This window comes from Mercenaria mercenaria, chromosome 15 (genome assembly GCF_021730395.1).
Source record: "Mercenaria mercenaria strain notata chromosome 15, MADL_Memer_1, whole genome shotgun sequence".
Lineage (NCBI taxonomy): Eukaryota > Metazoa > Mollusca > Bivalvia > Venerida > Veneridae > Mercenaria > Mercenaria mercenaria.
The window spans coordinates 17,350,169-17,367,648 of record NC_069375.1 but is presented as its reverse complement, the minus strand read 5'-3'; the positions used below and the strand labels follow the sequence as shown (position 1 = coordinate 17,367,648).

General features: G+C 33.8%; 1 protein-coding gene across 1 annotated transcript in view; it reads right to left on the bottom strand.

Moving 5' to 3' along the window:
* LOC123545456 (low-density lipoprotein receptor-related protein 2-like) overlaps positions 1–17,480 on the bottom strand; it is a 62,367-nt gene that overhangs the window by 15,190 nt on the left and 29,697 nt on the right. Inside the window, exons 10-16 of the mRNA XM_053524086.1 lie at positions 16,942–17,040; positions 16,224–16,322; positions 15,506–15,604; positions 14,776–14,874; positions 8,044–8,154; positions 4,353–4,469; positions 3,678–3,788 (exon numbers count right to left, since the gene is read on the bottom strand). Coding sequence (XP_053380061.1) covers positions 3,678–3,788; positions 4,353–4,469; positions 8,044–8,154; positions 14,776–14,874; positions 15,506–15,604; positions 16,224–16,322; positions 16,942–17,040 — 735 coding nt within the window. The remainder of the gene's footprint in view (positions 1–3,677; positions 3,789–4,352; positions 4,470–8,043; positions 8,155–14,775; positions 14,875–15,505; positions 15,605–16,223; positions 16,323–16,941; positions 17,041–17,480) is intronic.

Here is a 17,480-nt window from a genome sequence, read left to right as displayed (position 1 = left end):
ACAGCCTCTATCGCATACACAAGCTAAATGTTGACAGACGACAGACGACGGACGCCGGACATCGAGCGATCAGAAAAACTCACCTGAGCATATCTGACATAAATCAGTCCAGAGGTTTCTAACTTGATCATCTGAGTACCCTGCCGACACTGATGAAATTTCAAATCAGTCTTGTCAGAAGTTACTGAGAAATATCCATTCAAATTAAAATAGAGGGATGTTATTTGTCGAAAATTCAATCCGCAGTTGTCTGCCCTGATTGCCTGGGTCCACTTGACCACATAAAAGAAAATTTGGAACCAATCATGCAAGTAGTTACCAAACAAGGAATCGGTAAAACCGAATGATGCTGCCCGATGCATGTGCTTGTCCCAATATGGGAAATAACGTATTAGAAACCAAAAAAGAAATGGAGATGATAAAAAGAAGAAAATTGAATAAAGGGAGATAATTCAAAAACTAGGTATGGTAGAGTTATGTTTTTTTGACACTGCACTTTCCGCCAATGGCTTCTATCATTTTGTGAAGTTTTAATGAAATGACGTTAACACTTTTCAAGTAACGCTCCGGACAAACCTTATTTTGTATATTAAAGGGGGATAATTCAAAACCTAGGTAAAACAGACTTATGGTTCTTTGACACTGCACTTTCCGTTAATGGCCTCTATCATTTTGTGAAGTTTCAATGAAATGCCATTAATACTCTTCAAGTAATGTTCCTGACAAGCCTTATTTTGTATAAGAAAAGGAGATAATTCAAAACCTAGGTAAGGTAGAGTCAAGATTCTTTGACACAGCACTTTGTCACAATGGCCTTTATGAATATGTGAAATTTCAATCAATTAATATTTCATTATTGCCATTGCCATTAATACTTTTCAACTTATACTCTTGACAAAAGTGTGACGGACGGACAGCCGGACGAACGGAAGGACGGACAAAGCGGCAACTATATGCTCGCCTTTCGGGGAGCATAAATATGTTCATTTTAATTACAGACAAAGGGAGGTAATTTGAAGTCCTGAGTTATCTACCCTTATAATCTGAGAAAATCTGAGAAAATCTGAAGACATACTTTTAAATCAATCACATAATTTACATGTTAAGGACTGGTGAAGAGAGAAAAATGCGAAACAATGTGAAATATAGCATTTTTTAATCAAGAGCGCATAGCTCTTGGAACTCATCTAAGATCTTTTAATCATATACATTCTGTGTAAATATTATTTGGATTGGTGAAGTTGCTTGAGTGTAAACAAGGGAAAATATAGAACTTTCTGTAAAATCAAGAGCGAGTAATTCTAGTTCTAATGGTCAGATTTCACTCATAATCGAACTCATCTGAGATCTTATGCTCATACACATTCCTTATAAATATGAGTTGGATTGCTGAAGGAATGAAGGTGTTATAGTGTAAACAAGGTAAAATATAGGGATTTTTTGCAAAATCAAGGGCCAATAACTCTAGTTCTACTTGTCTGATTTTTGTTCAAAACTGAGCTCATCCAAGACCTTATGGCAATACATATACTTTGTAAATAGGTTATGGATTGGTGAAATGAAGGTGCTAGAGTGTAAACAACGTAAATGATAGAAATTTTTGTAAATCAAGGGCACATAACTCTAGTTCTACTGGTCGGATTTTGCTAATAACCAAACTCATTCAAGATCTCGAGGTCATACACATTCTATATAAATATGATTAGGATTGGTGAAAAAATGAATATGCTAGTGTGTATAATGTGAAATAGGGCAAATTTTGCCAATCAAGGGCACATAACTCTTGTCCTACTTGCCATATATGATCTTGAAGTCGTACACATGCTTTGTAGATATGATTAGGATTGGTGAAGAAATAAAGATGCTAGAGTGTAAACAATGTGAAGTATAGCAAATTTTGTCAATCAAGGGCACATAACTCTATTCACACTGATCCGATCTAGCCCATAATCAAACTCATCCGAGGTTTTGTAACCAAAAACACTGTGACCAAGTTTGATTAAGATTGCTTTAAAATTGTGGATGCTAGAGTGTAAACAAACTGAATGTGAACGGACGGACGGACGGACGGACGACGGACATTCATCGATCCTAAAAGCTCACCATGAGCCTTCGGCTCAGGTGAGCTTAAAAGATAGTTAGTCATTGTTGAATTTAGATGTTCGCAACTAGTCATATTAACATCAACAATACAACAACAACTTTCTATTTGAGCCTTCTAACATTTCTTTAGGTGAGCATTCCTTTGTCAACTAATTAGAGTTAAAATGGTATCCATTTCATTTACTGAAACCTTGTACTCTTTTTAAGTTAGACTGAAATCAGGCCTCAGACCCACTATTTTTCTAAGTACAAAGTCCCCTTAAATTACTCTTTGCAAATAACTGACCACTTTCCCTCATTTGATTATCATGTGGACGACAGTGACTTTAGACATATTACTGTAAAGACATCAAACAAAATCATTTTCATCTTGCACAAAGATCAACCTCTGGATTAAAGCTTCTTGCCCACAGTTTGGGTGAAATTTTTCAACATGTTCATATCCAACAAGTTTTACATAGAACGTATATAATGTGGGTGAAAATGAAAGTTAGATATTGGTAAAAATGCAAAAAGAATGTAATTTTTCTGCATTATTTCAAAGGCGTTGCAACCATTTTCTTCCTTCTGTACATTTTTTGTTGTTATTCATAAGAATATGTTGCAAAAATCTTATGTCAGTACGTTTGTACCACTAGTCACTTTCAGAGTAGATGTTTGAGAGAAATTAATTTTCGCCTAAAATGTGTGGGTCAGTCCCTTTAAAAGTGTTATGATGTTGAGCAAGTCTTGTTTAGTGCATGATGAATTTCACATTAAAGAAGGTAACTGTAAAAGTAAACCAATTATGTTTCGTGTCCATTTTTTAGTGACACGAATTCTTGTGAGTTCAAAGTTAAGTTATAGAAATTTTATCAAGTAAACATATAAACATAATGTTACAGATCGTTTTGCAGCAATATTCATAACGATCGGGCACCGTATGATTTTAACATGCCCAGTATCATATAGGTACCATGAATCAGTCGACCAGAAAATTAGTAATATTGCGACATAGAACCACATTAGAACCACTATTGACTTATTCTCATTTAAGCATTTTAAAAGCAAACAATATGTTATCATCCTGTACATGTAATAGCTCTAGATATAAATGAAATTATTTTTTCTCTCGTTCAAGGAAAATGATTTGATCAAAAGTAATCATCATGCATGTATGGCCAAAATTTTGTATGGATTTTATTCCTTTATAATATGCCATTTTACTTAGAAACACATTTCATCCACCACCACATCGTATCATAACTTATCACTTTTGACTACTATTACATTAGATTATACCTATCAGATAACGTAATCATATAAACATGTTGAAACAGATCATCTTGCAGCAACATTTATAACGATCGGGTACAATTTGATTTAAACATGCCCAGTATTGTACTTGTGTATTCATATAAGCACAATGAATCAGACGATCAGAAAATTAGTAATACTGCTACTTAAACGACAAGCGATTAAATTCGCTCGCCATGAATAACACCTCGTTAATTTACTTTTAAGATAATAAAAGCAATATATAGTTTTGACTCAGTTGATCTATCTGAATTAACAATATAAATGACAAATCTTACGGCAGTTGGATTCGTCAGAGCCGTCGCCACAATCGTTGTCACCGTCACATCTCCAGTACTCAGGTATACACTTGTCGGAAGAACACTTCCATGCATTCGATTGACACAGATCTGGAAATATTAAAACATCACTGACTCATTCTGATTTAAGATTTTTAAGACCAGACACTATATTACATCCTGTGCATGTAAGAGCCCTAAATTTGAATGAAATTAACTTTTCTCTCTTTCAAGGGAGGATTTTAACGAATAATCATCATGCATGTATTGCCAATTTTTTATGGATTTTATTCCTATATATCATGCCATTCTTACATAGAAACACAGTCATCCATCACTGCATCTTATTATATCCTTTCACTCCTATTACATTAGATTATACCTATCAGATTAAGAAATCATATAAACATGTTGTAACAGATTATTTTGCAGCAACATTTATAACAATTGGGTACAATTTGATTTAAACATGCCCAGTATTGTACTTGTGTATTCATATAAGCACAATAAATCAGACGACCAGAAAATTAGTAATACTGCTACTTAAACGACAAGCGATTAAATTCGCTCGCCATGAATAATACCTCGTGAATTTACTTTTAAGATAATAAAAGGAATATATAGTTTTGACTCAGTTGATCTATCTGAATTAACAATATAAATGACAATTCTTACGGCAGTTGGATTCGTCAGAGCCGTCGCCACAATTGTTGTCACCGTCACATCTCAATGACTTATATATACACTTGTTGGAAGAACACTTCAATCTATTCGATCCACAATCATACAAATCTGGAAACATTAAAACCAGCATTAACTTATTCTCATTTATGCATTTTAAGCGCATACAATATGTTATCATCCTGTACATGTAATAGCTCTAGATATAAATGAAATTATTTTTTCTCTCTTTCAAGGGAAATGATCTCAACAAAAGTAATCATCATGCATGTATGGCCAATTTTGTATGGATTTTGTTCCTTTATAACATGTGATTTTACTTAGAAACACATTCATCCATCACCACATCCTATCATGAATTTATAACAACCGGTACAATTTGATTCAAACATGCCCAGTATTGTATTTGTGAAATCATATAAGCACAATGAATCAGACGACCAGAAAACTAGTTATATTGCTATTTAACGACAAGTGGTTAAATTTGCTTGTCATGAATACTACCTCTTGAATGTAATTTTGAAATAATGCAAATAATATACAGTTTTGACTCAGTAGAATTATCTAATGACAAATCTTACGGCAGTTGGATTCTAGCACTAGATATAAATGAAATGATTTTTTCTCTCGTTTAAGGAAAATAATTTTAACAAAAGGTAATCATCATGTATGTATGGCTAATTTTGTATGGATTTTATTCCTTTAAAACATGCCATTTTACTTAGAAACACTTTTATCCATTACCACATTGTATCATAACTTATCAATTTTGACTCCTATTACATTAGAATATACATATCAGATTAAGTAATCGTATATAACATATTGTCACAGATCATTTTGCAGCAACATTTATAACAATCGGGTACAATTCGATTTAAACATGCCCAGTACAGTGCTTGTGTAATCATATAAGCACAATTAATCAGATGATTAGAACATTAGTAATATTGCTACTTGAACGACAAGCGATTAAATTCACTTGCCTTGAATAATATCTCATGAATTTACTTTTAAAAGTAATGAATACAATATATAGTTTGTAATAGAGAAATGTACTCCCTGCCTTCCTCATCAGCACAAATCTGAAGGCTGTTGCGGTTCAACTGTGGGTGAAATTCAAGATACCTGCATTACCGGAATCAAACATTTTTTTCTACGCCTCATTTGTATTTGGAGTTTAAATCGGAGTTTTTGAGGTTGCTAGGCTGGAATTTGTGGCTTAACATCTGTAACTTTTATCAAAGATATTCTATTTTTATGAATATAACGTTCAAGAAATTCATTCGAAAGGATGGTTGGAGAAAACACGTGTCAGAGTCGGTCAGTCAGACACTGACAGCTGGAATTTGGAAATTCTATTTTTGGAAACTGGAGCAAGGAAAAATTTGAATCGATGATAGCGATAGGTAAGGAATTTAATTCATTATATGTCTGTTTATTGCAATAAAAAGTATCTACATTTCACAAATCAATAAACGTGGAAAAACTCCACAAATTGAACATTTTTTTGGCAAATTTTGCATGGCCTTAAATTAAATTTAATTACTAAATTAATTCATCTGTTCACATGTGTTTATTAAACTTTATATCAATTTATTTCTGTCAACAAGTATTATGTACCCGTGTTCTGTGAATTAGATCAGGTATGGAAAATTTAGCACTGGGACAATGAATTGTTACAAGATAACAAAGTGAACATAATTCTGAATCTGTTTTCCAAATTGAAATTGTGTTTTCAGTTTTAATAACTGAAAAATCTGAGCTTTATTTTGAGTATTTAGGGTACTTTGCAGAGTGAATGTGCAGTTGTTAAATGTGCATGAAGACGGATAAACATTCCCATTCCGGAATCTTGTCGGCACATGGTGTTTTTTATCTTCATAGGTTGGATTTGGACTTTCCGAGATGGGAACCGGAACTGCATTTGAATTTAGCTGAGAATTTTCCTTGGTGCCAGTTGATAATCCGATGAGGATTTTTGACATTCATTTTCTGCTCTGTTGTCGTTTCTCTGCTGTATGACCAAACAGATGCTTCGTTTAAAAATCGTTACGATATCCGGTCATAAGCATTATACGCCGGAGCTCACATCCGGCATCATCTAGCCCCTTGGTTGCACTAGCACGAAGGCAGTGTGCGGTGTATCAGAAAATGCAATAGTACCGTACAATAACGAACAGTCTTCGATGTTTATGTCAATTAGTCGTAAACTTCTTGACAGTTTATACATAATGGACTGCAGAAAAGTAACATTCAATTCTTATATCTGTGTGAAATGTTTAGTATTGATTTTTTTTTTTATTAGAAGCTAATTTTGTTTAAAAAATGGAATTGAAATTATTTGAAAACAAAGTTACCGTGTGTCAAGACGTGCATTTCTAGAAATATCGCCCATAAAACTGGCGAATTTTTTGATGCTGACTGGTTTAGTGTTGTACCAAATCTTACAAACATGTTTACATGGCAAAATAGCTTTTAAGCATTTGGGTCACAGTGAGCATACAAGCCTTCAAGTTCTGAAAGGACAATTTTCACTGTCACCTTCTATAGCATAAATTTTCTTTTCATTTGCGACGTCACTTTGATTTTCTTTTTCTTTCACTTCATGGGTCAGAGAAATGTACTCCCTGCCTTCCTCATCAGCACAAATCTGAAGGCTGTTGCGGTTCAACTGTGGGTGAAATTCAAGATACCTGCATTACCGGAATCAAACATTTTTTTCTACGCCTAATTTGTATTTGTTTATGACCATGCTTGTTAAAAATTAAAATAGGATTTTATGTAATATTTTTGTGAGAATTTAAGTGGGCTAATTAGAAAAAGATGGTAAATCAGCTTTAATGCATAGTTGATTTAGTAGAATAATTACTGAAAATCCCATTACCAATTTCTTTTCCCATCTTAACGTTCCGTTTTAGCTGTATAAACCAGAAATCGAAAAATAATCTTATGTTTTTGCTAGCATATTGCAGTTCCACTGGCCAGATAGCTCAATTTGCAGAGCAACCCAACACTGTGGAAATTACATATGGTAATTTGTGTTTTGGGGAGGTTCCAGGTTCGAATCCTGGTCTGGCTGTGCAAACTGTCATGTTGTCAAGACAAAGTATACACTTGTCGGAAGAACACTTGAATGCATGCGATCCACACAGATCTGAAACATGAAAACACCATTGACTCATTCTCTTCAAGTATTTTAATACCAGACACTATATCATCCTTCTGTGCATGTAAGAGCACTATATTTAAATTCCATCCGCACCTTCAGTTATAGAAATTTTATCAAATAATCATATAAACATGTTGTAACAGATCGTTTGGCAGCAATAATCATAACAATCGGGTACAGTTTGATTTTTACATGCCCAATATTGTACTTGTGTAATCATATAAGCTTTTTTACATGCCCAGTATTGTACTTGTGTAATCATATAAGCACCGTGAATCAGCGGACTAGAAAATTAGAAATATTACTGTTTAACGACAAGCGATTAAATTACCTCGTGAATGTATCTTTAAAATAATGAAAACAATAAATAGTTTTGACTACTTGAACGACAAGCGATTAAATTCTCTTGCCATGAATAATGCCTCGTGAATTTACTTTTCATATAATGAAAACAATATATAGGTTTGACTAAATTGATCTATCTGAATTAACAATATTAATGACAAATCTTACGGCAGTTGGATTCGTCAGAGCCGTCGCCACAATCGTTGTCACCGTCACATCTCCAGGACTTATTTATACACTTGTCGGAAGAGCACTTGAATTTATCCGATCCACAAAGATCTGGGAACATTAAAATCACCATTGACTCATTCTCCTCATTTAAACATTTTAAGAGGAAACTATATGTTATCGTCCTGTGCATGTAATTGTTCTATATTTAAATGAAATTATTTTTTCTCTCTTTCAAGGAAAATGCTTTTAACAAAAGTAATCATCATGAATGTATGACCAATTTTGTATAGATTTTATTCCTTTATAACATCCCATTTTACTTAGAAACACAGCCATCCGTCACCACATTTTATCAGATATTGTCACATTCTACTACTATTCATTAGATTACACCTATCAGATTAAGTATCCTCCGAATGCATTCTTGGAAAATGTTGCATCTTTTACCCACCCCACTACGGATAAAATAAACAATCATGCACTCGGTTAAAGATCTGGTCTATAGTCACACATTTCTTATCAACAACGCATTTCAACCCATCATCTTTACAGCACAAAACTGTAAACACAGTATATTATCCTGTGGTTTCAACAAGTATATTTTTATTATATATGAACAACTAGAATCAGTGTATTCGAGGTATTCAATGTCCAGCTGTCTTTGCACATATATACGTGAAATGATCATAAAATCTATAATATTCATGTTGAAAGGCGTGCTGGAAGAAAGTCCTTTTTTCTTATCATTTTAAAATGGAAAACCTATATACAAAACAAAACATTTAAGATATTTCAACAGAAGAAAACTGTTTCACTTAATTTCAACTTGAAAGTATGTTATACATTTACAGTACAATACTGCTCGACCGAGGTCTTAAAAGGAGGAGAAAACATACTCTTTATTCCTACTCTGCTACTTATTGTCAACTATGCCCCGACAGACATGCGTTCACATTATTAAAGTTTAACTTGAAAGACTACCAAAATGATAAGAAAAATACACTGAAATTAATTCAGGAACTACTGGTTCTATACACAGAAAACATTCAGCATAAAAAGTAACCTAGAAACATGTTTTCGCTGATGTTTTAGAATGTCTTAATTAATTTACTGACCATTCTGACTGAAGAAGATAATTTGTTCCACAGGCTACCGCCAAGGAAACCAAATGACTTTATAGCTTTACATTTATGGATAGAGAAAGATCTATTGTAACCGAATCTGGTCTTTAAGGGTTGAACGGAATCCAGAGGTATAAAATGTTTACCCATATAAGCAGGGGCTACTCCAATTCTTTTTTTTTTTTTGAAAATATGACAAAGTTATCTTATCAACTCTTTTTTAAACAAGAGGACCACGCTGACCCTATTTCGCTTGCTCAAACAATTATAACAAGAAATCTTTTTAACTAGCATGCAGATTCAGAGGAGAAGATATTCAAAGTTTTCCATAGAGCCTTATAAGGAAAATTAGACAAACACCTGATAGCTGTGTTTTATTGAAAACAGCTGTTGGTAAAACACATATGACCCTCCCCGCATGATAGCCTGTTGGACCTCAATGATAATAGAGGTCATCTACTCCCGCAGGTAATCATCTTATAAATTTCAAGGTAACATGCCAAGCGTTTTCCAGATATTGACCCGAAACGTTTTCAAGTCTCAAAATCACTGTGACCTTGCCCTTTGACCTACTGACTCCAAAATGATAGGGTTGTCTACTGACCATTGGTAATCACAAGCTGTAATCAAAATGTTCTTTATTTACTGAGCGGAAACGGTTTTTATGATCAGAGATACTGTGACCTTGACCTTTGACCGACTGACGTCCAAAGAGATTGATTTCATCAAGTGACCACTAGGAAGTCTTTTTTATTAAGTTTGAAGACAGTGGGCTTATGGGTTTTCAAGATATTGAGTGGAAACTATTTCAAGATTCTAGGTCTCTGTGACCTACTGACCCTAATATAAGTTATAATATTTCTACGATATGATTTTGAAATGTATACACAATTGCCAAATGATTTATCTTCTGTCTTATTATGACCAAGTTCAAGAGTTCAATGTCCCAATTCAGTTGTTGTGAGAAAATGAATGTTAAGAGTATGACTACTCAATGTCCCATTCCAGTGGTTGCGAGAAAATGTTGTTTAAAAAAGAGTAAAAACACTGTTCATTTCCTTATTCATTGGTAGCAAGATAGGCAGTTTAAGAGTTTGACTGTTCAATATGCCAATTTAAAAGTCGCGAGAAAATGCAGTTTTACAGTATGCCTATACAATGTCCGAATTCAGTATTTGCGAGGAAAATACGTTTAAAGGACGTGCACACGACTAACATACACATTCGCGCGTACTCACACGTACATACAGAGAAAAAGAAAACATGAGAGGACAAGTGACACAAATAAAGAAACGCTGCCTACGAATGGCAGTGTCAAAAGGTAGATTATCAGGATAATATAAGAACCTTTCGCTGATTGAAGGTGCGGCTCGAGGGTGACTGTTTAGGCGGTAACGAGGCTCTGCCGAGTTACCGTAAAAGGATTATCCGAAAGTCAGATATTTTCATCCGCACCTTCAATCAGTGATAGATTCTTTTTCTTGCATACCCCATTCCTCAAATAATACAAAAAAAATAACGGCACGCTTTTCTTTTAAGCACTATTTTATAACAGTAGCGTAAGAATTTACGCATTCATTCATAAATTACAGCAGTGAGTCATCTTACACCGCGGAATGTATGATTAGTTTTACTAGCTCCAGCAAAAACGCGGGAAATCCTGTCTAAAATGCAAGAATTAACAAGTCTATGCGCACCTAACCTCACTCTTAAAGATCCATCACAACCTAGTGACCTACTTTTAAAAAACAAGAGGACCATGATGGTCCTGAATCGCTCACCTCTTCCCACATGACCCAGTTTTGAGTATGACGTCGTTTTTCTATTATTTGACATAGTGACCTAGTTTTTGAGCTCATGTGACCCAGTTTTAAACTTGACCTAGATATTATCAAGATAAAAATTCTGACCAATTTTCATGAAGATCCATTGAAAAATATGGTCTCTAGAGAGGTCACAAGGTTTTTCTATTATTTGACCTATTGACCTAGATTTCGAAGGTACGTGACCCTGTTTTGAACTTTACCTAGATATCATCAATGTGAACATTCTCACTAATTTTCATGAAGATCTCATGAAAAATATGGTCTCTAGAGAGGTCACAAGGTTTTTCTATTATTTGACCTATTGACCTAGTTTTCGAAGGTACGTGACCCTGTTTTGAACTTTATCTAGATATCATCAATGTGAACATTCTCACTAATTTTCATGAAGATCTCATGAAAAATATGGCCTCTAGAGAGGTCACAAGGTTTTTCTATTTTTATACCTACTGGCCTAGTTTTTGATCGCACGTGACCCAGTTTCAAAACTGACCTAGATATCATCAAGATGAACATTCAGATCAATTTTCATGAAGATCCATTGAAAAATATGGCCTCTAGAGAGGTCAAAAGATTTTTCTAATTTTAGACATACCGACCTAGTCTTTGATCGCAGTTGACCCAGTTTCAAACTTAACCTAGATATCATCAAGATGAACATTCAAACCAACTTTCATACAGATCCCATAAAAAGTATGGCCTCTAGAGAGGTCACAATGTTTTTATATTATTTGACCTACTGACCTAGTTTTTTAAAGCACGTGACTCAGTTTCAAACTTGATCTAGATATCATCAAGGTGAACATTCTGACCAATTTTCATGAAGATCAATTCAAGGGTATGGTCTCTAGAGAGGTCACAAGGTTTTTCTATTTCAAGACCTACTGACCTAGTTTTTGATTGCAGTTGACCCAGTTTCAAACTTGACCTATATATCATCAAGATAAACATTCAGAGCAACTTTCATACAGATCCCATGAAAAATATGGCCTCTAGAGAGGTCACAACGTTTTCTCATTATTTGACCTACTGACCTACTTTTTGATGGCACGTGACCCACTTTCGAACTTGACCTAGATCTCATCAAGATGAACATTCTGACCAATTTTTATGGAGATCCATTCACAAGTATGGCCTCTAGAGAGGTCACAAGGTTTTTCTATTATTTGACCTATTGACCTAGTTTTGGACTGCACGTGACCCAGTTACAAATTTAACTTAGATATCACCAAGATGAACATTCTGACCAATTTTCATGAAGATCCATTGAAAAATATGGCCTCTAGGGAGGTCACAAAGATTTTCTATTTTTAGACCTACTGACCTAGTTTTGGACTGCAGTTGACCCAGTTTCGAACTTGACCTAGATATCATTAAGATGAACATTCAAACCAACTTTCATACAGATCCCATGAAAAATATGGCCTGTAGAGAGGTCACAATGTTTTTCTATTATTTGACCTACTGACCTAGTTTTTGATGGCACGTGACCCAGTTTCAAACTTGCCTAGATATCATCAAGGTGAACGTTCTGACTAATTTTCATGAAGATCTTGTGAAATATATGGCCTCTAGAGAGCTCACAAGGTGTTTCTATTTTTAGACCTACTGACCTAGTTTTTGACGGCACGTGACCCAGTTTCAAACTTGACCTAGAATTTACCAAGATGAACATTCTGACCCATTTTCATAAAGATCCCATGAAAACTGTGACCTCTTGAGATATCACAAGGAAAAGTTTACGGACGGACGCACGGACGGACGCACGGACGACGGACGACGGACGCTGCGCGATCACAAAAGCTCACCTTGTCATTTCGTGACAGGTGAGCTAAAATCATTCTTATAGTATTGGTATAATACAGCTATACTATCAGATGACAGGTGGACAATTCAGTCCCTTCCAAATTATTTTGTTTTCACAATTTTATCTGCAAACAGAATGAGTCAATCTCTTTTCAGTATAGTTTTAAAACATAGATAAAACTCTTACCCTGTCAAAACAAAATGTGGACGAAACTCCGATAAATACATTAGATACTGTGCATACAGCTATATTCATTAAATAAAATGTTTACACGTTAAACACATTAGTTTGGCCTAGTATATGTGCCTGTCAATTTAAAATATAAAATATAAAATATTAAATAAAAAATATCTTGAAAACTGTATTTAATTTTTTTTCAATACGATTCAACGCAAACAACAAAAGTCTGTTAATCTAGTTCTAACTTGTTCACTAACTTATATTTGTCATTGTCAACACGTAATCATGTTTAAATAAGCGTCATCTTTAATGTTTTAGGCTTTCGTGAATAAATTAGAAATCAGAGAAAAACAAACTTACACAATGTATATAAATTAAATGCAAAATTAATAAATGACGGATGCAAGGTTCGAACCATCAGAACTATTACTACAAAATGATTACATGTCTATCCACTCAAACAACTGCGCCATCAAGCCGACTATACTTTCAATAGTTTTCCTTTTAAAAGAGACTGCTTAGGACTGATTGTTTATTTACCTGTTGCTAAAAATAAAAACGCCATAATACTATGCGGTACTTATAGTAATCTTATTTATCCTTTGAGTTTCAGTTGAATGCAATTAATAATTCGGATACTGCTGCATTTTAGTATTAATGCTTGAATAATGCTTTGCTTCGCCTGATGATCTGCCTTTTGCAAAAGCATTGAATACATCCGAATGTTGTCCGTAATACTATCTTTTTCTTTTTGTCACTTGAAGGTTTTTCTTCCTTGTTTTTTGGTTAACTTTTGGTTTAAACTTATGCACGAAGTTTTCATGAGTTAACGCGGGCTTTAGTTCATTCGAGGTTTACTACACACTGCGATAACACGTAGGTTCACCAAATTCTGATATAGTATTTACAGAAGTATGAGGAGATGGTCTTAAAGTCAGTTTTTTTCTGTAAAATAAATAACTGTTTCTTTAAGAAATTCATAGATTTATAATCGGATGACAGTTCACGGACATTACCCAGTTTTTCGTATTGTTATTGTTTTTGATTGGCAACGTTTACTTTATTTTGTAGAGACACTGATATGACGTAAGTAAATACTCAGAAAGCAGGGTTGAGAGAGCCTTTTCGCTGGTCAGAGCCTCGGATTCTTCCTACCTCCCCCTACCTCCCCCCTCATTTAAAATAATAATAATAATAACAATAAGAAAGAGTAAGGGTTGGGGCAGCCGGCTCGCAGCATACGATTAACCTGTCTTTCTTGGTTGTTTCAGAATAAATTAAAAAGAAAATTAAAACGACTGTTTTTTAACAGTTTAAGAAATTAGGAGAAAATGCCATAGAATTAAGATTTTTTGACACGTAATTGTCGTATTGCATAAGAACTATTTATTTCTTTATGTAATGTGTTGGTAAGGTTTTGCTTAGTTACAAAAGTTCATAAATCTTCAAGTGTATGTACAACTGAATACTAAGTATACAATTTGTTAAATATTATTTAAGAAATTTGAAATTTAACTACATATGGTCCACTTCTATACACAGCTATAACGAAATACCTACTCAATACAAATTTATGAATTTCTGAAATTTATTATTGTTTTTATTAAGGGCATGATATTAGATTTAATGATTGTTTTTCTGATGTCTTTACGTTTTGTTTCGACATATTAATTGCGTTAGCACATGTATGTTTAGAAAGAATTGTGGTATTGTTACCAGATTAATTTTGAGTATATATATACAATTTTAAGGTTGACAGCATTTGTCATATGCTTTTTATAAATTTAGAAAAACTTACATTCCTCACAGTTAGTTCCGTTTCTGTTTTCTGGACATTCACATTTGCCAGGAACTACGCATTTCCCTCCGTTAACGTAGCATTTGTCGTCACAAAAAACTGAAAATTTCAAAATAAAAACTAGTATTAATATTTCCCGAGCTATGGGATCGAAATGGTAAGTATTGATTCACTAAGGCCAAAGGTTTGACTTTTGGAGTTCCGTTGTACTCAATTGAAGAAGTGTCCCGTTTTTGTGTCATTATTAGAGTTTTCTTATTATAACGAACATTTTATTTATGTGAAAAATATCACACATATGTAATCTTTTATCTGGTAAAAATCTTAAATTGAATAGCATATATCAAAAGTAACTAAAAGAGCGTGCAAACATCGACAAGAATGTCATTTGGAAGTATAGTATGTAAAGAAATTTTAAGGCCACAAATACAGTTCCTTAAGACCTGTTGAGGGCTCACCAAAACACTTAACTTCTCAAACGGGAGATTTTAAGGGAATAAATTTAAAAGAACACTATAAAAATGTCATAACAAAATCTGTTTCTTTTATCTACTAGTTTCTGACCTATATATCATTTACCTGAACGTAAAAACCTACCAGGTTCAACAAAACAGACGTTGGAGACGTTACCGTAACCAAACATTTTTAAGGTCTTTGGAAACTTGTGAAACTCAAATTCCAAGGCTGACAGCATTTGTCATTTGCTTTTTATACATTTAGAAAAACTTACATTGCCCACAGCTAGTTCCGTTTCTGTATTCTGGACATTCACATTTTCCAGGACCTAGGCATTTTCCTCCGTTCTCGTAGCATTTGTCTTCACAAAAAACTGAAAATTTCAAAATAAAAACTAGTATTAATATTTCCCGAGCTATGGGATCGAAAAGGTAAGTATTGATTTACTAAGGCCAAAGGTTTGACTTTTGGAGTTCCGTTGGACTCGGTTGAAGAAATGTCCAGTTTTTGTGTCATTATTAGATTTTCTTATTATAACGAACATTTTCTTTATGTGAAAAATATCACACATATGTAATCTTTTATATAGTAAAAATCTTAAATTGAATAGCATATATCAAAAATAACTAAAAGAGCGAGCAAACATCGACAAGAATGTCATTTGGAAGTATATATAAGTATGTAAAGAAATTTTTAGGCCACAAATATAGTGCCTTAAGACTGTTGAGGGCTCACCAAAACACTTAACTTCTCAAACGGGAGATTGTAAGGGAATAAATTTAAAAGAACACTATAAAAATGTCATAACAAAATCTGTTTAAATTTTTCTACTAGTTTCTGACCTATATATCATTTACCTGAACGAAAAACCTACCAGGTTCAACAAAACAGACGTTGGAGACGTTACCGTAACCAAACATTTTTAAGGTCTTTGGAAATTCCAAGGCTGACAGCATTTGTCATTTGCTTTTTATACATTTAGAAAAACTTACATTGCCCACAGCTAGTTCCGTTTCTGTATTCTGGACATTCACATTTTCCAGGACCTAGGCATTTTCCTCCGTTCTCGTAGCATTTGTCTTCACAAAAAACTGAAAATTTCAAAATAAAAACTAGTATTAATATTTCCCGAGCTATGGGATCGAAAAGGTAAGTATTGATTTACTAAGGCCAAAGGTTTGACTTTTGGAGTTCCGTTGGACTCGGTTGAAGAAATGTCCAGTTTTTGTGTCATTATTAGATTTTCTTATTATAACGAACATTTTCTTTATGTGAAAAATATCACACATATGTAATCTTTTATATAGTAAAAATCTTAAATTGAATAGCATATATCAAAAATAACTAAAAGAGCGAGCAAACATCGACAAGAATGTCATTTGGAAGTATATATATAGTATGTAAAGAAATTTTTAGGTCACAAATATAGTGCCTTAAGACCTGTTGAGGGCTCACCAAAACACTTAACTTCTCAAACGGGAGATTGTAAGGGAATAAATTTAAAAGAACACTATAAAAATGTCATAACAAAATCTGTTTATTTATCTACTAGTTTCTGACCTATATATCATTTACCTGAACGAAAAACCTACCAGGTTCAACAAAACAGACGTTGGAGACGTTACCGTAACCAAACATTTTTAAGGTCTTTGGAAATTCCAAGGCTGACAGCATTTGTCATTTGCTTTTTATACATTTAGAAAAACTTACATTGCCCACAGCTAGTTCCGTTTCTGTATTCTGGACATTCACATTTTCCAGGACCTACGCATTTTCCTCCGTTCTCGTAGCATTTGTCTTCACAAAAAACTGAAAATTTCAAAATAAAAACTAGTATTAATATTTCCCGAGCTATGGGATCGAAAAGGTAAGTATTGATTTACTAAGGCCAAAGGTTTGACTTTTGGAGTTCCGTTGTACTCAATTGAAGAAATGTCCAGTTTTTGTGTCATTATTAGAGTTTTCTTATTATAACGAACATTTTATTTATGTGAAAAATATCACACAGATGTAATCTTTTATCTGGTAAAAATCTTAAATTGAATAGCATATATCAAAAATAACTAAAAGAGCGAGCAAACATCGACAAGAATGTCATTTGGAAGTATATATATAGTATGTAAAGAAATTTTAAGGCCACAAATACAGTGCCTTAAGACCTGTTGAGGGCTCACCAAAACACTTAACTTCTCAAACGGGAGATTTTAAGGGAATAAATTTAAAAGAACACTATAAAAATGTCATAACAA